Genomic DNA, 24,991 nt, shown 5'->3' with positions numbered 1-24,991 from the left:
CCCCAAGCACCACCCTCTGTCCCCGACCGTGGAGAAAAGAGACAAGTCACTGCAGGGCAGTCCCTTGTATCCCCACATCGGCAAGACGGTGGGTCAACAATTTATAGTCGACCGTGTCAAACACTGCTGAGAGATCCAACAGCACCAGCAGCGCTGACACGCCTCAGTCCAGGTGCCTATGGAGATCGTCTGTGAGGGCGACCAGCACTGTCTCAGTCCCATGGCCTTGGTCAGAAGCCGAACTGAAATGGGTCCAGGACCGATGCATCTTCCAAGAAAGTCTAAAGCTGCTCCACCACCGCCCACTCAATCACCTTACTCAGAAACGGGAGGTTCGAGACTGGGCAGTAACTGGATGGGTCGGTGGGGTCCAAAGTTGGCTTTTTCAAGAGACGCTTCACTACAGCTTCCTTTAACGGTCTGGAAAAAAACCCAGAGCTCAACGACATGTTAATAATAGTCTCCAGTGGGGCCCTCAGCCCATCTACGCTGGCCTTATCTAGCCATGAAGGGCAAGGAGCACATAGTGGGCCTCACCAGCTGCAGGATCCTGTCAACTTTCTCCTGGGAGACCAGACTGAAGTGATCTAAAATCAGACCAGAAGATGGCCAAGGGGTCTCCAGTTCTCTTACTGAATTAACTGTGGCCGGCAGATTGTGGCGGAGGGACAAGATTTTGTCTGTAAAAAACCTCCCAAAAGTCTCACAGCTAATAGCCAAATTTCTAATTTGGCAGTCTCCCTGCAAGAGGGAGACCAAGGACCGAACCACTTGAAACAATTTTACCAGGCGTGAGCCTGCAGATGCTATGGAGGCAGCGGAGTAGTCTTTCTTCACTGCCTTCACAGCCACCTCATGAGCTTTCATAAATGCTCTATAACAGTGTTTCCCAAAGTTGTCTGGACCGTAACCCATTTAAAAAAAAATTCAAAGTTCGGGACCCACCTAATACAATAACCATATATAACGCACCCGTGCCTAACATGAAGAAAAAGAAGCAGCGTTATATTGCTGCTTCCACACGGCCCAGCCAACGTGTTGCGACTGTCACCCTATCAGTTTCAGGGCCCACCCAATATCCGCTCGTGACCCACCAGTGGGTCCTGACCCATACTTTGGGAAACAGCGCTCTATAAGATGATCTTGTCTCTTCGTCCCGATTCCATCACCACACTCGCTCAAGTCGTCTCAGTTCCCATTTCATCCATTGTAGCTCCTCTGTATACCAAGGGGCTAGTCTGACATGGGAACAAAGAGGGCAACGGGGAACAATTTCGTCAATGGCTTCTAAGAGACAGCCATGCCAATCCTCCACCAGCTCATCTAACAAACCGCCAGGGGCACCGGATCCCGCAGAACATTCTGGAAACCAATTGGATCCATTAGTCTCCACGAACAAGCATAAATTTGCTCACTGCCTATGCAGGAGGAGGCTGGCACTCCCAGACAAGCCTTCAGGACAGAGTGGTCTGACCACGGCACCACTTCAGTGGCATCAAGGTCCACACAAATCCCCATCCCAAAGATCAAATCCAGCGTGTGGCCCACTTGGCACATGGGGGCTGAAATAAATTGGGAGCGTCCCAGTGCTGCCATGGATGACACCAGGTCCACAGCCTGAGAGGAGGCAGCATCGTCAGCATGGACATTGAAGTCACCCAAGACTAACAGCCTAGGGTGCTCCAAGGCCCACCCCGCCCCCGCCTCCAACAGGTTCAACAGGGTAGCTGCTGGTGCGCTAGGCAGTCGGTACACCAGACAGATAGCTACACTCTCCTCAGCATCCCACATCAGGCCAACACAATCAATGCCAGTGATCTTAGGTACGGGGGCTGGCCTGAAGGAGAAAGACTCTCGAATGAGTATAGTCACCCCACTCCACCCCCGACCATTCGTTCAGGACTGGTGAAGGACCGAGAACCCTGGGGGGGGGGTCCTTTCAGGGCAACCATTTCACCATCCCTCACCCAGGTCTCAGTCATGCATACCAGGTCCACATTTTCTGCAGCAAAAAAGTCATGTAGCATATTATTAATGGACCTGGCATTACACAACAGTGCCAAGGAAGGCTGTTTCTCCTCCTAGCCCCACAACCTGCATGCCTTGGGATGGGACGCAGGTTGAAAGGACACCAAGCTCTATCTCATCTCTGAGGCCTTCCACTCCAAAACCCTGTCCCACCACCATACCTCCCTTGCCACCAGAGTACTGGGATCCCCATCTCCATTCCAGTCTCCCCCCACACAGCCCTTCCACAACCTCCATCCCGTAACATCATCCTCAGCAATACAGAACAACATAAACTTAGCTGCCCTCAATTAACATCAATATAAATCCCAATACATGAAGGATCTTTGTATCATATGTGGTGGACTTGTGAGGTAGTCAGGCAGTACTGGGGGGAAATAATAAGAGTAATAAGTGAGATTTTACAGTTTCAAGTTAATAAGAACCCAGAACTCCTGCTACTGAACTTGGGAATGGAAGATATTCCAGCACAACATAGGACATTGCTTTTTTACATGACAGCAGCGGCTAGACTTTTGTATGCGCAAAAGTGGAAAGTACAAGAAGTGCCAACTATAGAGGACTGGATTCACAAATTGCTGTACATGGCGGAGATGGATAAACTGACAAGAAAACTAAGAGACCTTGATCCAGGACAGTTTAACACAGATTGGGAGAAGCTGAAACAATATTTGGTGAAAAAATGGGAGGTGGGAGGAGAACTGTGGCAGTTTGAAAATTATTGAAGAAAAACAAAAGAAGAGAGAAGTGACTATACCGGGGGGAGGAGAGTTAAAGAAGAATTACTAAGCAATTATTCTATTTGATTATTCTATACAGTATTAAGTAATAGTTATTATGTGATATATAAGAATAGAAATTAATTAATTAATTATGTTGCTGGCAGATAGGGGTGTAATTGAGAATTAATAGAATTAAAATTCATGAATACAAGCAGGGGGGGAATGAGAAGTAGCATATAGAATATAGGTTAAATTGATTGACTTATGCTGAAGGTATTTTTGGTTATAGCGATATTTAGAAATGTGTAGAATATGAGTCAAATTGATTGACTTTATGTTATAAAGATAAAAGATATAAGAGGAAGTAAAGAGTAACATATAGAGTATAAGTTAAATTGGTTGACTTATAAATGTATTCATCACTTATGAGCACTCAAGTTATGTATAGGGAGGGATAAATTGTTTGTCCCATATTGATGACATTAGAATGAATAAGTTAGAGTACAGGATATTGAGAATATTACCAGTATTATTACTATTGAATAATATGCCAGGAATGTATTAGTTAGTTGATAAGTGAAGGGAAACTGACTTAGTACTGTGTTATAATAGACTAGCTTAGAAGAGTGTGAAAGTATATGTTTAATTGACAAAATAAGTTGAAATGAGTAGGGGAAGAATAGACAAAGGGTTGGAAAACTGTTGGAAGTCAACAAACGGGGGGGGGGAAGGGAGGGGGTTAGAACTGGAATATTAAAGTAATTTGATTGTTATAAATGACGAAATATTTCTAATTCCAATAAAATTTTTTATAAAAAAAATATATATATATATAAATCCCAATACATTTATAGCATTATATAACATTACCCCATGCCTCTCAATTTATCAAGCATAGAACCTAGTCATAAGCCCCCCCTCCGCCCAATAAAATTTCAAATAACCTAAAAGATTCTCAGCAAATCCATGACCCCTCCATCAAATTCAAAGGAATGGCCCACAGTTCCAGCTCTAGGCCATCTAGAACTCAGCCTGATTCTGAGTTCGGTTGGCTAACCCCGACAACCTCTAGGGGCCTTCGATGGTCTCTCAGGCCACCCAGCTGTCTCCAGGCCAGTGCAGAGATATTCCAGCTTCTGGGGGGGGGGGGCAAGCAAGGCACACAAATACACCATGTCCCCCGCACAAGTCCCATGGTCCCAGGCTGCTCACCCCACACCTTCTCTTACCAACCTCTCCTCCAGTCCAGCAGGTTTGTAACCCAATTTTAGTGACTTGAGCAGCATGTTCTTTCTCTTCCACTCCACTTCAACACTCAGCCAGGGCGCCTCTCTTAGACGCCATCCTCTAGCTCCTCAGCTCAACGCCAGCTTCCAAACCTCCAGAACTGCCTGGGAAGGCCTTGCAACTCCCAGCACCTGGGTAATCAGGTAGCAGCGAACATCTCTTTTAAACGCACCTCTCAGCACTGGATAGCACTGGAGTATCAGCGGTGGGGCTCAGCTCAATTCGGTCGCTCAGCTCAGCAGCACAGCTCGGCTCAACTCAACCCTCAACCTGGCTGCTCAAACTCAGCCGCTTGGCTCCGCATGGGGCGTCAGCCTCGGCTTGTCAGTGCTTAACTCAGGCGTCGAATATCAAAGTAATTTAGCTTAACTTCACTCGACTTCACTCAGCCCCGTTCCCCCACCAGGTTTCCCCTGCGTCAGCCGGGCTCAGGGCAGCTCCACCTTGCCTTGCTCAGTTTCGCTCAGCCTTACTCTGTTTCACTATGCTCGCTCACCCGGCTTCCAACTGTTCTGCAGGTTAGCTGTTTCCTCTCTTCTCCTTCCAATTTCAGTTGTTTGCACGGGGTATGGGGTGAAGGTGATGAAAAGCAATGGTGCAGCTTTGTCAATTAAAAAGTTAAGTTAATGCTGGCTAAAAGTAACAGGGAAGCTGTTAAAAGTAAAAGATGGTGGGAGCTGACGAGCCTGTTCCTGTCTGCGCCACCATCTTTTTTCTAAAATCCTCAGGATTCTAAAATCCCAGAATTTGATATTCTCAAATCCTGAATACCATTTCAGATGACCAGAATATACCTGAAAAATACTGATATAGTATTTTTCATTTATATTTTCAGACTGGAAATATTTGGGTGTATATCCCTAGATTATACATGAAATAACTGTATGTAAAACACAAAATCTAGACAAAACTTAACTACAAAGTTTTTTTGCGCTAATGTTGATTCAAAGTACATCACTTCTTCACCAAACGGCAAATAAGCTAGGAACAAAGCTGGATCTGAAAAAAAAGAAATATTTACCCTGGTATTGAGCCATGTCTTTAGACCAGAGAGACTCTGTCCCATACTGAGTCTCATCATATAGAAACCTAACTTCTGTGGCACCAGCATCTTCTGCATTCTGAATTAATTCCTGAAAAAAAGGTAAAACAAATATGTTATTTAATGAACTATAAAAAGGTTGAACCAGATCAACAAAAAATCATCAATTTAGGATTGGCATGCTAGTCAACTGAGAGGGTAAAATATTCCATGAAACCAAGAATGGCACTGTGTAAGTGGCAGCTTACCTCTTCTATTTTATGACGATGTTATTTGCTTCTCTGTCCCCTATTCCTGCAGCAGTCGGAGCAAACCTAGCAGAGCCTTCCTAAATAATCAGCTACTAAAACTACAGGAATCTGAATAAACCCACCTTCCCCAACTTGTATGTTATGTGCTGTCAAGTCACCTCTGACCTATGGTGACCCTATGAATGAAAGACCTCCAGAGGAGATTAAAATTGTTATCTAAATCATAATGCTGAAGCACAGAAGGAAAAATGAAAGCAATGATATCAATTAACACCTCAATGCCAGCTGAAGTAGTAGAGTAGCCATACCAGGAGTCCATCCCCCCACCAAAAAAAACCAATCAACTCTGCCCCTTAAACATTTTAGGTGTTCAAACTGTTTACAATTCAGGGCCAAACAAGACATTATTATTTACTATTATCACAAGTCCTGATCTGTATGGCCCAGGTTAGCCTGATCTCATCAGATCTCAGAAGCTAAGCAGGGTTGGCCCTGATTAGTACTTGGATAGAAAAGCACCATGGAAGTCTAGGGTTATTACGCAGAGGCAGGCAATGGCAAACCACCTCTGAATGTCTCTTGCCTTGAAAAAACTACAGAGTTGCTGTGAGTCGCTTGTAACTTGATAGCACTTTCCCCCATAATTATCATAAATCAATAAAATACAAATATAAAAATAGCAATGACATTCAACGAAAACATTTAAAACACAAAACATTTGATGAGCCATGTTGAGAGAGAACCGTTCCATCTCCTTCCACAAACCCAAGCCCCTCAGCCTTGCTTCAGCTTCTCCTTGTTTTTGCTCCCCCCCCCCTTTTCCTTCTGCCATGTATTGCTGTCATTTCTTTACCTCCATCAGGCTCTAAAAGCAATCAAGATATCTGAAGCATCCAGAATTTTTTTAAAGAGACCAAGTTTTTAAGGCTGGTGATGGAGCAAGGAGAAAAGAGGCCATGGCAGCCGAGGGAAATCCTTCCATTGGCTCCATGCATTCAGAGGTAACAATGTCAGAGTGCTACAGCCCCAGTGCTGCCAGAAAAGGAAACCAGTGCAAAGACCGGAGGCCCAAGTAATACATGGAATCACTGGCCTTCTGTCCATTTCCCAGGTGCTCTGGAAATGTGTATTCAAACCTCACTGTCGCAGGCATGACAAGAAACAAGAAGGTCCCCCTTTCTTTTCTCATTGTATTCCTTATCAGGAAAGGAGAGGATTCAGCAATGTATCTTTGATGCACTGTCCCTCTCTGCCCTCACCCCTTTCATCAAACAAATTAATTGTTTCTTTAATACACAATGAGAAGTCAACTTAATGTATCACAAAGAGATAAAATGCTGGCAAAATGGCTATTAAGGAAGATACGTTGGCTAACTAAATAGATATTTAATGCAGTAAAACTTTTAAATAATATTTACTTTAAAATATTTTATGCTTTACCTTAAGAATCTGTCCTCCTTCAGGATATCTTCTCAAAATATCTTTAAGGAAATCAACAAGTGGTGGTGTCGTTTGTCCAAAACGGCCTAAAAATGCAGAAGAGACAAAACTGTTTCAGAAACACATATAATTGTTATTTTTGTCACATTAGCAAATTTACTGTTTTCAGATTTTTTTCCAGCCAGGCAACTTGTACGGAGGTGGCTGCCTGCAACTTTGCCATTCAATTGCCCTGGTTGGGCAGCCACAGTGGTTACCACTGCACAAATCGCTCATTGATACTACAACCAGGTCTGCTTCCACCCAAGGGGTGGGGCATGGTAATCATACCACAACTACCACAACTATTGGTCAATTCACACTTGCTATGGAGATTTCAGATGCAGCAGGGCAATCCATGGTCCTAATATAGTTTGCCCTGTTTGTTCTTCACACCAGATGTACATTCCCCCACCCACCCCCTCCCAATATGTCAGGCCACCGTCATGATTTCCCAACCACCTTTTCTTTTCTTTTTTTATTTCAGAATGCATGCATGCTGCTGCTTGGGAATAGCTCAAAGCTGAAATGCTTGGTTTTTTAACCTCCATGTTTGAACAGTAGGGATAAGGAACAACACAATGCCACTCTCTCCACACTTGCCTCCTTGTAATGAATTCAGCAACATTTAAGCTGTGGGAAAGGCAATGAGGACAGTCCTCCCTCCCATTCCTGATTAATGAATGAATTACTTAATTAGACTGGGCAAGGCAATGGGGCCAATAAATCCTCCCTAGTGAATTAGTGCCCTACGGATTTCAGCTACATTTCAGCTCTAGGAAAGCAAATTCCTCTCTTCCTCTGTGTCGAAGCATCTCTGCAGTTCTAAACTGGGGCCACCCCTCTCCCCATGCATTGGCTTCTTTCTAAGTTGAGCGAGGCAATAGGGCCAATCCCCTCCCCTCTCTTTGAGCCAAGCTACAAGTGACGAATTACACTTGCCTGGCTAGTGAACAGACTCACGTGTATTCCTCTGTTCTCTTGCTCTCACTAAGTGGAGAGCAAGTGAATGGCAAGTGTAATTCGTCACTTGTAGCTTGGCTCTCTGTGTCAAGAATCTCACATAGTTAGTATAAGCACCACAGTAAGCATGGATGTGTTTTTTGGTTACAGGAATGGCAGTAAGCTGTGAATCCTTGCCTTACCCAATCCTTCTATTTCAGTAATGCAAGACTTATGTATTGCTTACGAATACAAACACACATACAACTCTGTATTTTCATAGCTCAACAAACAGTGCTGTTACCATTGCTCAGCACTCAAAAGAAAACAAAACAAAAACATTGCTCAGCACTCAAAAACAAAACAAAAGAATAAGTTAATGTGACAATGTAGATGAGGGGAGAATGAAGGGAGCATTCCTTTCCACTGAAACCGAAGGCATCCCTTCCCTTCTGGACACATTAAAAAGATGGTGAGAAAGATTTTTGTCTTTTTTTTTTTTAAAGAAAGCATTTCTTTTAGAGAAAAAATACAGGTTACTTACAGATGGGAGCATGAATGCGGGACAATGTAATGGGGAAACAAAAAAAAACCCTGCACAACCCAGACCGTCCCAATTGATTCTACCACTCAAGTATTCTCTCTAGTTCCATTGGGCCATACCCCCAGAATTCCATACATACCCACTGCTGAAAGATCAATCAATAAATCTGTTGTCTGCATGCCTTCATTCAAAACTTATTTTAATTTACAACACGCTTGATGAAATTACTCTAGAGAAGCAGCTAGCTGTCTATAACAGCAGAACAAGAGCCTTGTAGAACAGCAAAGACTAACCTTTGCAGCATTAAACTTTATGCTATAATAATAACACTAGCACCCTAAGAATATAGTTTTAATGAAATCAACTGCTGTTTCATTATATTTGAAGGAGTTTACTGGTGGTTTTCTGCTGTATTATTATTAAAGGTATATAGCATTTGGATACCCCATATAAAGTCATACCTTATTTTTAAAGTAAGTTCAGCAAAAAATAAAATAAACTCTTGTAGAATTATTTATTTTAATAACTCGTACACAATACAAATCCAATTCAAAGCATAATAATCATATTAATGTATGCTGTAACTATATCTCAGCATACAACTAAAATTCTCATTAAAAATTCTCATTAAAAAGATATAGGCTTGGATCCAGACTAGATGTTTTCATGGGTGCAAAGATTTCCACCCACAGAGTTCATTTCCCCTCTACCCGTGAAATCCTATTTTGGGGAAGAAGGGACCCCAAGGAATAGGGGCATTTCAGGCTGCCATAGGAGGAAGGAGGCAAAGAATTATGCTCCATGTACAGAAATCCTTATACCCATGGAAATGTTAGTGCGGAGCCAGCCCAAAATTATTTATTTGATTTAGTGTATAACACAATGCAGACCATACTTTACTACAATTATTACTACTTTTTTGCCATCATTTCACTGTCTGCCTGGTCAGTCACCTGTAAAAACTACACACTCAACTCAGTGTGAAGAAGTATGAAGAAGGGAGCTCTGCCTCTTGAAAGCTTAAACCTTGAAAATCTTGTTGGTCTCTAAGGAGCCACTAGACTCAAATCCAGTAGATAGTGTGTCAGGAAGACCCAAGTTCAAATCCTCACTCTAACATGGAAGCTTGCTGTGTGACCTTGGGCCATTCACACACTCTCAGACTAACCTACCTCACAGGGGAGAATGATATAAGCCACTTTGGATCCCCATTGAGGACAAAGGCGAGGTATAAATAAAATAAACAAACATTCAAGCTACACTACACTTTCAAACTATTTGTAACTTTCCATGCCTGCAAATCAGCCTCTTTACAACACTGAGGACTGCTCAATGAAGTTTTGGTGGCAGTTCAAAGAACCCAAACCAACAAACTCTCTCAAACAGAAATTTTCAATGTTTAGCAATCTGAGGACCCCATTCTTGTGTATAAAATTTCACAAGCCCCTGAAGCCCTCCCCTCTTCCCTTGCCAGCATATACTGAACAATCAACCTTTCTCAAAACAAAAACCAGTCACTGTTTTATTACACACTACAATAACACATGGTCCAAAAAGTTCTGCAAAAAGATGTTCCAACTGTATATACGACCACTGAAATTGTTAAAACGCTAAACATAGTAGTAACAGAGAAAAGAGGAAAATGGAAGGGGCAACAGTTGAAGGAATGGTTTATGGTATTTACCGTACCTCCTCCTTTCAAGCCCTTTGACAAAAGGTCTAGAAACACATGATTCTGGGAAGTCTGAAGGTCCTCAATCTTGATGAAGTCAGGTAACTGAAATGAAAGGAGATTTTAGATGTTGAGCATTCTTGAATATGCTGCTCCTCACCATAACCGCAACTAGTGAGACAAATGGTTTCATTTCCCAAATAAATGGGTAAGTTTACTATGTGCATGACCAAAGGGGAAGGATTATAAAGCTCATAGATGTAAGAAAGCCTGAGCCTATGGCAAAGCTGAGAGCACATGGACGTAATGTGCAGAATGAGTTCAGCCATTCACTAGTCAATCAGTTGGAAGGGAGCAACCCTATTCATTTTGTTTTTCTTGTTCCATTGACCTTTTGAGTTTTATCTCCAAGACCCAAGAATCAAGTTGGCACCATTAAACACACTAGCACCTGTTAAGGACACCCCATCAGGAATCACTGGCTTAAGACTTCAAGAATTCTGATCTTCCTGTGCTCAGGGCAGGGAAACAGACCACAACTGCTCAATTAGCGCACAACATTTCTGAGAAGTGCTTCACTGCCCCAGGACACTAAGATTCTATACCATTCTATCTGAGATCTTGCAACAGGGCAAACAAAAGGAAGCAGGTTGGCCACAAGTCATTTTAGACATTCATGAATCAAAAAAAGCATCTTTAATTATGTCTGGAATATACACTCTCACAGCTTTCTCATGTAAATTCATTTATTTTGCAATAGCAGAATGTCAAAGGGAGCCTAGGTCCCAGTTTAGAAGTTCTAAGAGATGAGGAAGCTTACCTCTCTTCCATGGTGGTATAGACACTGCTCACTTACTGGAAAACCTGTTTCTGGATAAATTAACTCTTTGATGCCTCCAACAGACACTGAAGGTAGCACCTCAAATGTCCTGCAGCCCACATAGTCATGAAGCACAGTTACCCTTGCCGACCTATACCATCAAGAAATCAAAGGAAGCTGGATTTGAATAAATAGCAAAAGAATACAGTACATTACCAAGCAGAACAATATTTTAATTGTTCTGTTGTTCATACTTAGCATATACAGCCTCTCAAACCTCACAGAATTCTTCAGACATATAAATATTTCATAGGCTGTACCAGTACATAAAAACTGTGTTACTCAATCAGACTAAAAGACCATCTAGTCCACAACCTGCGCAATGGTCAATCAGAGAATCTCACACACCAAGAAAGGCATGATAGCCATAGCTGTCCCCTTTTATTAGGTGCTGGGGGGAGAGATATAGATGGTCCTGTAATACTAATATCCACTAATATGATTAAGTGCCACTTCTTTTCTTTTTTGCCTGCCCTGAACTTACTTTCTTCAATTTCATTGAATGACAAAGTTCTTATGTGAGGGGTGGGTCTTCTCACACTTCTACACTACTCATAACTTAATAAAACCCTGTCATCATATCCCATCCCACACTTTTCTAGACTAAAAGGCTCAATCGCTTTAGCCTTTTGTTGGAAAGGTTCCACTCTTTGCTCATTTTAGTTGCTTTATGGGAGCCTTAATCAGCTCTGTACTTTTTTTTTTAACAAAGAATGACCAGCGCTTACAGAGATTTACACAATTGTATTTTGATACTTGTAGTTTTAAAAATTGCCTAATTAATAATTACATACTTATTATAATTCTCAGTGCAAACTACCACTGCAATTCCTAGCCAGGGACGTGTAGAGGAGACTCAGACAACTCACTAATGTGAATGAAATATGTATTTCTAGACCTTTTTGAGGGGAAATATTCATTATGGAATATTATGGAATATTCATTTTTCCCCTAAGAGCAATTCTTTTTCCTTCTAATGTGAGGTTTCTTGGCAGGAAGGCATTTCTTCATTGCCCTTCAATTTCTTTCAATCCACAGCTATTATCCTGAATATGCTCTTGGCTTTGCTTGCACCTGTCACTTTCTCCATATGTTAACAAATCACTGGGGGCTGGGGGTAGGGGGGAGAAAGTGCATGGTATTCCACCCTGATCAAAAAGCAGCTGCAATACACATCCCTTCCTCAAGATTCCCCACTTTCAGTTGCAAAACACAGATAACAGGATGGGGGATGGATCCTGTGCTACCTTGAAGAGTAACAAATGCATTGTGGCAAAAGCCTTCATAGACTGAAGTCTACATTGTCCTGCAGTGAACAGTAAAGATGTATGTGCACACTTATGCATATGCACATGGGAATGTGGGGAGATCTTTGAAACTGTACTTTATTTGTATCACTTTCACCCCTCATTCTCTTGCAAGATGACCCTCAAGGAAATCTGCAGCATGGAATTTTTAAAAAAACAATTTAACTAATAACATAATATAGATAAAATATAACCATTTTTTTAAAAGCAGGAGTGCTGGCACCCAAACATAAAATAAGCGTTAAAAAACAAGAGCTATGGACTTTAAAAAAAAAAAAAGTAGAGAACTATTAATAGCCATAAAAGCAGCAAAAGTATCAGATGAATAATTTGAGACAAATATCGAGCTCTCCCTAATCCTCACTGTCCATGTTCATACATCTGATAGCCCCGGCAGGACCTGGGCTGGTTTTTGCTGCAAGGTATAAGAAGCCCAATCCTGAAGGGGTCGCATTTCCTGGGAATTAACAGCACAATCCTAAACAGAGAGTTTCAGGTATGTGAAGAAGGGAGCTCTGACTCTGGAAAGCTTACACCCTGAACGTTACACCCTCAATGGATTTAGAAGGGCGGTTTAGGATAGCGAGGTGAAGCCCCACTGTGTCAGCGGGCCTTACTCCCACGTAAGCGCAGCGTATTACGCTGCCTCCCCTAGTCGAGCTATTGTTGACTCCTTGTGCTGAGGAGAAAAAGAACGAGGGGACGCCAGAGGCTTTCGAAGATCCCTATAGGACGGCAGCCCGCCTTTTCCATCCCGCCCGGCCTCACTTACATGCCCTTCCCAAAGCCCCCGCCGGCCTCCTCAGCTGAGGGAAGCGCCTGGGGCCCGGCGGCCTCCTCCTGTTCCTCGCAGAAGCCGTTCAAAGCCGCCACTCGCGCGCCCCGCGGCTTGAAAGAAAACCGTTAGCGTTAGCAGCAGCCGCCAGGCCTCTCCGCCCTCCTCCTCTACGCAGCGCGGCGCCGGTTCCGCACATGGGGGAGAGGGTAGGACCGCCCGGAGGAGGGACGAGCAGCGCCGGCGGCTGACGGAGGGGGCGGGTGGCCAGGCCTCTCCGCATCGATGGAGGGAGGGGAAAGCTTGCACGTCTGCTCACACGACCGACCCGCGAAGGACAAGAGACAGGCGGTGTGGAAAAGGACGGCCGCGGCCCTCATTCTCCCCCCCCGCCTTCCTACTGCAGCAACTGCGGTACGCCCTGCGCAAAGAAGCCGTGACACGCTGCAGAAGCGTCCAGTCAGAAGGTGGCAGAGATATTTAAGGTGAAGGTATAATATTTTTAGTTTTGACTCTCAAAAGCTTATACTCTGGAAATCTAATTGGTCCGTAAGCGCAACTGAACCCGCACCTTGTAAAGATTAGCAGACTGATTGCAGCAGAAGCTGCTTCTGTGGTAAAAGCCACGGTCCGATACCATGAACAAGGTGCCAAAGTTTCTTCCACAACAGAGTTGCCAGGCACCAGCTGGGGTTTGGAGTTCCCCTGGAATTATAACTGATCTTCAGACTATATTTCTTAGAGGAAATGGCAGCTTTGGAGGGCAAGACTATGAAATTATACCCCGCTGAGGCCCAAACCCCACCCTCCCCTGGCTCCACTCCCAAATCTCCAGGAATTTCACAAGGAAGAGTTGGCAACCGTATGCTAGCACTAGGTTTGGTTTCAAAGTTCCATCACGTTTGAGAGCAACTTTCATGGAAATGAAGTATTCAGTGGATCTTTACGCTGACACTGTTTTCACACAATGGCAATCTCAAAAGGTACATTGAAAGTGGGGAGGCATGATTTTGTCCAGCCCAGTTCAGGGATGCAGCTCCCACCAACTCATTTTTCTCAATGTATGCTTGGGGGCATCAGATAGTTGGGCCAGAGACAATGATGGAGTATTGACAATCGCCCAGTCATGGAGGTGCAAAAGCCTCATTTTGAGGTGGAGGGATGCATAAAGCTTCAGCCCATTAATTCAGTTATTGTGCTGAATAAGAGACTGGGAATCAAGATGCAGCTTACATTGTGTGGTGCCTAGTCGGTCCCAGATATAACTGAATAACAAAAATTAGTGTGGGGAAATGCAAAACTAAAAGTTACACAACTCTACTGACAATGCAATGAAAAATCAGCCTCTATTAGAAATTTCAAACACAGGATTTCAACCTTAAATTTAGCACAGTACTTGAAACCTTGTATGCATAAATGGGACAGCAGTACTTTAGCTGTAACAAAAAGTGACTTGTTATTGGGTATCATACCTTCGTGCATTACAATAAATAATGCAGAGCTACCACCTCTTTATTCCTTACTCAAAATAATGAGTGTGTACATTATTCTATCCTTTCTATTGAAAAAGCTAAGTATATGTAATATTCAATGGTATACTTTCAAAGCATGAGGCACTTTTAATGTGTTCTGGAATATAACTCAAAACTATTATTAGGGATTTCTTTAAAAAACTGTGGGGAAACTGAGTCATCTCACTCAAACCTTTAAAATCAAAATGTACATTCACATTTCCAAACAAAATAGCAATGCTAATGTTCAAAGTTCAAGTACTAGTACTTCTACTATGTTGTTTTTTGTTTCCAAAATTAAGATGTTAAAAAAATACAACATTTAAAAGATTTTATATTTATGTTTGCACAAACATTTAATTTTTGACAAAAAAAGAAATAGCAAGAATAGCAGCTGTGGCTTGGGTACCATGGAAAATCTTAATAAAGGAAGGAACTTTGATCAATGGAGCAGAGCTTCCATATCTATCCCTTCCCACTACGGCCCCTAACGGGGAGAGAGTCAGAGCTTTGCAGTGGGTTGGGAGTGGGGAGATTGTTGAAAATCTCCACTTTAATTAGTGGAAATTGGAACTGGATCCAACCCAATATCTTATTTACCTGACAGCTTTTATCTCCCAAAAACGTGTGTAATCGTCATCAGAATATATAATTTTCAACATGCCCTCCTCTGTGGATACTTAAATCCAGAGACAAGAGTCATGGACAGTCAAAATGGATCTTTCTGCAAACCTGAGGAAAGCCCAGGTTTGCAGAAAAACCTGACATCTAAAAAAATACATTGGGACACCTGTAGCTTTCAGAAACAAATGCCCTCAATGGCCATTGCTAGGCAACCACACCAGTATTGTCAGGCTTGGTTTCTGTCAGTAAAAGGCATGGGGAGGAGCAAGCCCGTTTCCAGGGCTGTTTGGCCTTTGAAAGACAGCTCACTGGGGCCAGGCCCAGCAACAACCACTGAGCAACATAATATCTCACAGACCTGCCACTGTTCGATAACTGCCACCCCATGAAAGCTGGTGTGGTTTAATGGTTAGAATTTAAGACCAGGATCCCCATTCTGCCATGAAAACTCACTGCTGGCCATGTGCCAGTCACATAATCTCAGCTACCTACATTACAGGGGTAGGGTTGCCAGGTTCCCTTGCCCTTTTGGTGGGAGGGGGGACCCCACACTTACCTTGTCCCTTGCGTGTACACAAAGTGCTCATTTGCTCCCAAACCAGTGCAGAAGGCACAGGAGCATATGCATGCTTCCCAGCAGGCTGATTTGGGCCTTATGCAAAGCATGGGCGCACTTTTGGAGCAGTGCAGTGACGTCAGTGACATTGTCATGCTGCCCCCAGGAGGTTCATTCCCTGCCTCTCCCTCCCCCCCCCCGCCAGCCAGGTAATAGGTAGTAGGGGGCAAAATATGGGAACAGGGGATCCCCTGCCCCCACTGGAGGAATGGGATTCCTACTGAGAGTTGTTGTCAGGATAAAATGGTAGAGAGGAGAAAGGTGGGGTATAAATAAATAATAAATATAGCTGAAGATGGGGGCAGATAAAAGCTGGGTGGGTGCTTGGGTGGGTGGAAAGGAAAAAAGGAAGAGTTGCCCCGAAAAGGGAAACAGGAAATAGTGTGAAGAGTCAGATACAGGGGAAACGGAGGTGCCCCTTGCAAGTGTTTGTGGGTTCTCCACTCTGCAACTGGGCCAAGCCTATTAACTGGCACCCCACAACTGGGCCAACAACTGTGCAGTGGTGGGAACTGACCAGAGATTTCCCAGGAAAGGGCTGGCAGGGGGAGGGAATGAGGGAAAGCAGAATATAAGGGCGCAGAGAATGGTAGGTTGGCTGGAGGGTGGGAAGAAGAGAAGGAAGCAAGAAAATGGGAAAGGCTATTGTGGCCCTTCAGGGAAGGAAGAGAGGAAACAGTGGGAAAGGAGAAATGAGATGCCTCTTGCAAGTATTTTTGGGTCCTCCACATGATTAACATAATATCTGTATTCTTTTTAAAAAGCAAACCATGTTTTCACAAAGATCTTTTTATTTAAAATTTATCCTAACTAAAACAGAGGAGCATTTAAGTAAGTAAAATGTGACTCCCTGAGCTGGAATTTGTACGACTGTGAAATACTGTTACTTATTCCAGTATAAGCTCATTGAAATCCATCCACTGCCCATGTAACAAAGAAAATCATTCAGACTACCATAAACTCAAGTTACCAAGCATTTCAGTGTCGCCTTACTAAAAACCTCTATAAAACCCATGTTTTATTAAAAAGATTATAAACTAGTTCTTAATAAGCAGTTTTTTTAAAGGGAGCTGTGGAATAAAATGGACTACTAAAATAGCTAAGTAGGTTAGGTAATGCTACAGACATTGTTCAGTGTACTGTAGATATGAATGTCATGGGCCTTTTCTGCATGGGTGATTTACTCCTCCTTTTGTGTGTTCACTCCTTAAGGTTCAGATTCATTTTGGCCATCAACCTTTCCACACACTGCTTTTAATCCTGGTGTGGGTGCTGTCTTTTTTTATCCACACAGATATGAAATAAAGAGGGTTATGTGGTGAGGTATGAACGTCATCATTGGTGTCACTGTCCATGTCATATCGCCGCCGCCACCCCTTTTTTTTACTCTTGTGCAGGCCCAGTGGCATGATTGCATTATAATGGTATGACATTACAACCAAAGGCATCCAGCACTAAGGCATTAGCAGTAAGAAAAAATAACAAAAAGAAATGAAAGTGAAAATAAACCCAACATGGCGCATGTGCACACACAACTTTTAAACAAGAAGAAAGCACAAAACTTTTAAACAAGAAAGCACAGAAACCTAAAATAGATCCATGTAACCATAACACAAATTAACCATCATATTGTTATGAGGTACTTTTTTGGTGAAGAAAACTTTATGACATTTGTGGCAAATCAGGGCCTTTCCTCCCACTGGTAGACCCCGCTCTTCCTACTCCTCCCTTTTCGCCTAGCCAGGCACCTGAAGGGGCTGTCTCACATTTCTGTCTCTGGGTAGTTGCTGCCACCACTGTCCCTGTATAGGATTCTGGTTAGGCGGGACAGCCTCCTAACCTCCCTCTGGTTATGTCTCTTTGTATTCCTTGACATCTCTCCCCTCCTAGTGGACCCAAGCAGTTGGGGATCTATGTGGAACAGAGGGTGTTCATTCCTTCATTAATCAACAAAATTTATTTAAGATTATAACTCCATCCAGACAAGTATGCAGTGAACAGAAGACGATATATAACATAAGGAAAAAACAAAACCCCTAATCTCTCTCCCTCTGTCTCTATACTCATGTCCTAGCTGGATGTTGCATAGGGCAGGCACGATACCTGGGGTTTAACTCAAACCTACAACTCCCCTCTGAGTCATCTCTCTCTTTCTTCAGCCACCAACTGTCAACTTCCAACCCCCCTCCACCAACTGACTCGCTCTCCCTCCAATCAAATTCCACTCCAGAACTGGCCCCTCCCTCCTGCAGTACCTAGAAAGTTAAATTCACCAACAAAATGGCGTTTCTCCACAATATTATAATATTTTTAATGTTGTTGTCTCATTATGTTGGTTTGCCCCCCAGTGTTGGCCTCTATCTCCCAGGTCTGGGTCAGCCTGCACAGATGCTCTAGTTTGGACGATGAGAGGGGGATGTCATAAATCCTAAACAAAATTTCTATCCAGAGCATGGCTGTCCAGTATCGGGGGAATTTTTTTTAAAGACAAGAATAGTGATGTAATGGGAGGCAGAGGCTGCCGTGCAGGGGGTGAGGGGTAAACCAACACAATGAGAGAATGGCATTACAATGTTATAACATAAAGTTTTCTTCACTCACACACACACAAAAGCATCTTGGGAAAGAAAGAGGAGGAGGGAAGGGGGAGAGAGGAGTTGAGAGGAAGATGTAGTGACCAATCAGCAAGAAGTGGCCAGTAGAGGGGGGAGGGCAGAACAGAGGAGGGAGGGGGGGATGAATGGAAAATTCTGCTTGATTGAAAAAGCCAACTCAAAACTGCATCAAGAAAAACATCGAGGAATAAGCACAAGCAGAAAATCCAAAGAGAAATCTTGAAAACGCCACAATGAAATCTGAAGGGGGAATTAAGCATTCAGAATTTTTTTTAAAACTCAGAGGTATGGGGCCAAAAGTTGTGAAAATCATCCATGCAAAAAAAGGTCATGCTGATGGGGAGGCCCTGATTTGCATAAATCACACTGCATATGGCTTTCAGAAGTCACAGACTATCCTACATCATTAGGAATAGATGTCAGAAAGCACACATTCTCTTCTTAGCTCAACCACCAACTTCCTATGTCAGATCCCTCACTAAGCCAGGAACCAAATGCACAGACCACCACATAAGCTTCCTACTGTTCTTGTGGAACCTCTCCCCATACCCTGCGCCCACAAGATATTATTTAATAATTATACGGAAAAATTACATCCCATCTTTCCACCCTTTAGATGTTCAAGGCAGTTTACAGCATCCAGATAACGACATTAGATGCGGCAAGATCGGGGCTGATAAAAATACACAGTCAGTCCTTCCATGGATAGCTGGCTTGATGACAGTTACAGTCATCAGATGAGAGGGCTAGCTGGGACCACCCACCCACCCTCTCTCAGGATATCAGTGGCAATGACAGGGCAAAGAGCAAGTCTCCCAAAAGCACCCACACCAGTAGCAGTGCAGGATAACATCTTGGCTAAAGTCAGGCTGCTCCTGCCACACAGTTTTTTTTCTATAGACCTCTGGCTTGATGGCAGCCCTCATAGTCTCATCTGTCACTCAGGCATGGAGAAAGGAAAGGGCATTTGATCTCATCTGACTCAGGCATCTGTTTAGCCCCTCCCCACACAAACCTTGCATACTGATTGGCACTTGGCAGTGTCAGAGTTGATAGCATAGTTTATCTGTAGACAAGAACACTATATATACTATAGATATATGATTTTTCTCACTCTGGTATCCCTTTGCATCAGTAGTAAGGCAAGTCCCACAAGATACAACTTGTTTATATTCACAGGTCATTCCTGCTGAATCAGGGTTACTATTTATAATTCAACAGCTCACAAAATTCATAAAGAACTTGATTAAGTCAAAAGTAAGGCATTTAATATCCAAAACAATACAAGACAGTTGCTTACACTGAAAAGTTTTAAGCATAAAGGAATTTATAAAGAACACTAAAAAATGAAACAAATTTTTGTTGCTGTAGGGGAAACAGCTTTCTTCATGTATCAGAAACGGCCCATGTCCCCCATTCAAATAATACATGTCAACAAATATGAAAAGATTTTCCCCTATGATTATTTCAACTGCAAACAAACATAAACAAAGACTACTGTGTCATCTTACAAAATGGCTCTATGTGGCATCAGCTTTCACAGGCATCAGCTGTTGCCTATGAAGGCTTATGGCAACAGATCAAAGAATCTCACATATTTGAGGCCCTAGCTATATATGGGGCTGTGGTGCATCACTTCAGTAGTAGGAACTGCTAAAAATTTCAGCAGCTCAGGAGTCTGCACCTGCTCATAGTTTCTTTGGATTATGGCACTAAGTCTTACTTATGGTCTAGCAACCTACAAAGATGCACTGTTTCAAAGTGGATCAGTGCTTTAGTGCAGTGATAACTCAGTGGGTCTTCTGCACCGTTACCCAATGTGGCACCAGCTACCTCAGGTAAGTGGGCAAGGCCCTTGCCCAGAGGGGCTTGTGGTCGGCAGATGCCACAGGAGGAACAGCTAAGCTGCAAGCCTCCTTCAGGTGCAGGCCTCATCACAGGGACGCAAGTAAATGTGGCTCTTGGTTGACAGCAACTGTGAATATAGCAGTGTGCAATCCATGCAGTGAGTAGCACGGGTTTAGGGCATCTTTATGTGTGAAAAACAAATATGCCACCCTAAGCTACTTGGAGGAAAGGCATGATATCAATATGATAGACAGAAATTAATAATAATTGTGTACAGGAATTGTCGTGTCAGATTTGAAAAAACAGCTTTTGCCAAAATGCCATCATCTATACAACAGTTAAAGATATAGGGTTTGTAATGTTGAAAAGATAAACCATCCCTGCTGTAAGAGGAATTCTCAAGCAATCACAGATCTAACATTTAATAGGAGAAATTTCTCACCATGGAGAATCTGCCAAATGTATTTATTTATTTAAAACATTTCTATGTCACTTTTCTACCAAAATAGAGTCTCCAAGGCAGTGAACATCAAAACAGCTTTAAAATAAATGTAATTATATATAAAATAAACATTTCAATAAAAACATATAAACACACAAAAATAGCAACACAACCAGGCAGAAGGGCCAGTAAGTTATTGGGAGTATGCCAAAGAAAATTTAAAAGTCTTCTGCTGGAAGATTATGACAGAGGGAGACAACTGAATCTCCCTGTGGAGGAAGTTCCAAAGTTTTAGTGCCACAGTTGAGAAGTACCTTTCTTGAGTTGCCGCCCATCTAGCTTCAGATGGTGGGGCATCCAAAACAGGACCTCTGAAGACGACCAGAGTGGATGGGTAAGTTCATATGGGAGAAGGCTGTCCTTAAGGTATGCTGGCCCCAAGCCATATAGGGCTTTAAAGGTCAATACCAGCAATTTGAATGGGCCCAGAGGAAAACTGGGAACCAGTATAAATGGAAGAAGACTGCAGTGGTATGGTCCCTACGGTCCACACCAGTCAACATTCTGATTGCAGATAAGGGAGGAGCAGTAGTTGTGTGGGACAGAGACGATTACATTAAGGAGGCATTTAGACAATTGAACAAAACTAGTCATTATAGAAAGAGCACAGAAAACCCCACTTCAATTATTAAGAAAGAAATTGTGAGTATTTTGGATGAGGCTCTACTAGAGGGTTGCATAAATAAATCTACTTACGATTTTTTAATTGGAAACAGAGGGTAGAGTGCCACAGTCATATCTCCTTCCTGAAATTCATAAAGGTACTTTTCTACTCCTGGCAGACTTACTGTCTCAGGCTGTGGCTCTGTTTTTGAACCTCTGGCAATGTCTTTGAGAGATACCATGGACTTTTAAAATTGCATCAACAGCATCCAAGAGATATTTGAGGATGTCATTTTTGTGACTATGGATGTTGTCTCTTTATATACAAACATTTCACCAGATGAAGCTATAGACCTTTTGCAAGACATTTTTGATAAGAGGGAGCATTTTTCCAGTCCACCCACATCTTCTTTTATGCCAACTAGCTGAACTGTGTCTGAAAAGGAACTATTTTTAGTTTCTGGGTCAATTCCTTTGGCAAATTTCAGGAACAGCCATAGGGTGCAAATAATATCGATAGAGACAGTATCAACCTTCACAAATGATGTTTGATTGATATTTTTATCATTTGGAAAGAGTCTCAGAAGATTTCCTTATGAAGTCTGGCCAGTTTATAAGTACCATACATAACAGTATTAAATTTGAAATATATTATGACAAATCGAAAGTCATTTTTTTGGATGTACTGATAAAGAAGGAAGGCAGGGTGATATATATGGATATTTTCAGAAATCCTACTGATGCAATTTTTTTTCTAGCTGGTGATAGTTTCCACTCTTATCACCTGAAAAAAAAACCTTGCCTTTTTCTCAGAGGGAAACTACACAAGATACCCGAGCACATGTCGGGTCCTGCAAGGTTCCCTGGGTAATGTAGTCTTACAAAGAACAGCTGCTCCGTACAATTTTCCACCAGGGGAAGAGTGGTGGTAGGGATTCTCTCTGTGTCTCTTGCAAAAAGCCTCCACTTGGGTTTTTCTCTGGGAGCTCAGGGGCATGTGTGTGTGTGGATGTAACAGGAGGCAGGAAATCCAGGGTGGCTTTTTGCAAGAGAAAAAGAGAATTCACAATGTGATTGTCCGCCAAAGAGAAGAGCAGTGTGTGTGTGTGTGGGGGGGTGTTCTTTCTCTCCTTTTCTCTCTCGCAAAAAGCCACCCTGGATTTCCTGCCTCCTGGTACATCCACCCCTCCCCTGAGCTCCCAGAGGAAAATGCAAGCAAAGGCTTTTTGCAAAAGACAGAGAGAGAATTCCCTGTACTGCTCTTCCCCCAGCACAGAATCGCATGGAGCAGCTGTTCTTTGTAAGCCTACACTACCCAGGGAACCTTGCGAGACCTGACACATGAAGAATACATGCCGGGCATCTCATGTAGTTTGGCTCATAGATGTTGAAAATTAGGAGGAATTGCAGCCAGGATGTAGATTTTTATAGACAAGCCAACATATTTATGAATCTTAAAGGACAGCAGATACTCCTCTAAAGTTCTCAAGCAAGCTTTTTATAAGACAATATCTTTATTAATATCTAGGACTCATAATAACTCAGACAGAATGATCATCCCTTTGACCTATGATTGTACTTTTACTAGTGTGAGAAATATAATTAAAAAAAATTGGTACCTTTTGTGTGATATTCCCAGATGCAATACAACCCTCTGTTTACTTTTAAGAGAGCAAGAAATCTTAAGGATATGCTGTCAGGAGTACACTGAAGGAACATACTTTAGGATAATACCCTGATTGTGGGGAGTGGAATTCCAAGATAACTTTCCATGTGGCAATTGCCTGAAAACCAACATGTTTCAAAAATCTCCAAAGGCTAGAAGATACTATATTAAATATTTTGTTCATTGTAATTCCAAAGGCATTATTTATTGCATACAATGCCCATATAATTTGTTATATGTTGGACTTATAAGTCATCCAGTAGGGATAAGGATTTCTGAACACAAGAGTTGCATCAAACTGAAGAAACTGCACTCTCCTCTTTTTAAGCACTACTCGACCTTGGTACACTCTTGATTTAAAAAAGGAAAAACTGCAAGTACATTCTTCACAACAGTTTCAACTTCTGAGGAAACGGAAGGCCTTCTGGATCCTCACATTAAAAACCTTGCTGCCAAAGGGTCTGAATGAGGAAATTGATTGGTTGTGTGTGTGAAGGAAATGGTTGTCAGTTTCTTTGCTGTTCATGGAATCTTTTGATATATCTGTTTTCGGTATGGTTGGCTGCTAGATAGCAGCGTGATACCTCTATGAGCTGATGTAATCTTTTTTCAGGTGCTGCTCACTACCTCATTGAAATTCTTACTGTTGCAGCATGTTCCCCCTCCCCCTTCCCAGAATACGGACGGGATGTGTGGGTATGGTGCTGGTTCATTTCTGGCCATTGCTCAGCACCCCATCTTGGATTTGTATACTTCTGACCTGGCTTACGGAGGTAAATATATTAGATTTCATTTTTTTCCACTTGGATATATTTTTTTTTCAAAATAGACTTTTGATTTGGATTGATTTGGCACTATTTTTCATGTGTGTTTTAGATCTGATGGGCAAAGGAATAACTTTAATCTGGATGTATTGCCCACATTGCATCTTAAGTTGTTCTGTGGGAGGATTTGAATGAATGTACTCCACACTGTTTTACACATCTTTGTGTGAGTAATTTCATTTATCTTAATCATATGAATTTTATATTTTTAATTTGCTTTATTTCCCATAAAATATCCAGATAATAATTATTACAAACATTTTTCCTTCCCCTCCCTCCCGGTTTAGGTCTCTTTTGTGCTGGGTCATGTATTCTTGATTTACTAACTATATTGATGAAGTGCTGTGTATGAGATATGTATACCAATGAGGAAGGCCCTTTGGCCAAAACACATTTGGTTCTGGTTCTGTACATATGTACTAATGTACTAAATCTCCCCCCACCACCACCACCACAAATAGTACCTGTTTTGTTGGGATTAAATTTCAGTTTGTTAGCCCTCATCCACCTCAAAATTACATTCAGGCACCTGTTCACAGTTTGCACAGCCTCCTTGGCATCTGCTGAAAGCGCAAGAGAGAGCTGAATGTTACCCACATATTGGTGGCAACTTAGCCCAAATCGCCAGATGATCTCTCCTAGCAGCTTTACATAGATGTTGAAAAGCATGGGGGACAAGACAGAACCTTGTTAGACTGCAAGATTTCCCCTCCACTTCATGCTATTTTTTTACAGAGTATTTTTTTCTAAACAATACATTTCAATCTATAATTGACTTCAAGATCTCCTTTAAAATTGGTGCGCTCTGAACCACATTTTCCGCTTGGCCACTGATAAAAACATCTTAAATTATGATCAATAATTGCTAGAATGTAGACCTTTGCAATTTTGTGGCCTTTAATCGTAAAACCAATGACCTTTGCTTTAGTGATAACTTTGACTCTGAACTACAGGATTTTTTTTGTAGTCATCTGGGACAACTATGTAGCGGCTTCAGCTTAAGTATTACAGAATATACCTACAAATAAAATATTTGAAAGAGCCAAAAGAAGGGAAGCACATATGGGAGTACTTTGAACAAATAATTGAGGGGGGTTTGCAATGCCACATAATGTCTGCTGCAGTAGGAGATGTATAACGGCAACTGCTAAGATTCTGCAGTGCTGGCAGGAAAATGCCAATGAGTCAGCAACCACAATTCAATGTGAAACAATGTTTAGCTTATGGAACTTTTTGTACCACAATAAAATGCA

General features: G+C 42.3%; 1 protein-coding gene and 1 long non-coding RNA gene across 2 annotated transcripts in view; one reads left to right on the top strand and one right to left on the bottom strand.

Annotated features, from left to right (window-relative positions):
- The window catches only part of SACS (sacsin molecular chaperone), a 36,865-nt gene extending 26,793 nt beyond the window's left edge, over positions 1-10,072 (bottom strand). Inside the window, exons 1-3 of the mRNA XM_054973946.1 lie at positions 9,985-10,072; positions 6,771-6,856; positions 5,059-5,170 (exon numbers count right to left, since the gene is read on the bottom strand). Of these exons, the coding sequence (XP_054829921.1) occupies positions 5,059-5,074 (16 nt within the window). The 5' untranslated portion in view covers positions 5,075-5,170; positions 6,771-6,856; positions 9,985-10,072. The remainder of the gene's footprint in view (positions 1-5,058; positions 5,171-6,770; positions 6,857-9,984) is intronic.
- A 3,161-nt stretch (positions 10,073-13,233) lies between these two features.
- Positions 13,234-24,991, top strand: part of LOC129326573 (uncharacterized) — a 30,562-nt gene continuing 18,804 nt past the window's right edge. The window contains exons 1-2 of the long non-coding RNA XR_008596714.1: positions 13,234-13,414; positions 23,567-23,687. This is a non-coding gene — a long non-coding RNA (uncharacterized LOC129326573). The remainder of the gene's footprint in view (positions 13,415-23,566; positions 23,688-24,991) is intronic.

The sequence above is a fragment of the Eublepharis macularius genome, chromosome 3 (assembly GCF_028583425.1).
Source record: "Eublepharis macularius isolate TG4126 chromosome 3, MPM_Emac_v1.0, whole genome shotgun sequence".
Lineage (NCBI taxonomy): Eukaryota > Metazoa > Chordata > Lepidosauria > Squamata > Eublepharidae > Eublepharis > Eublepharis macularius.
Note: the sequence above shows the minus strand (reverse complement) of the source record. Positions and strands in the feature narration are given on the sequence as shown.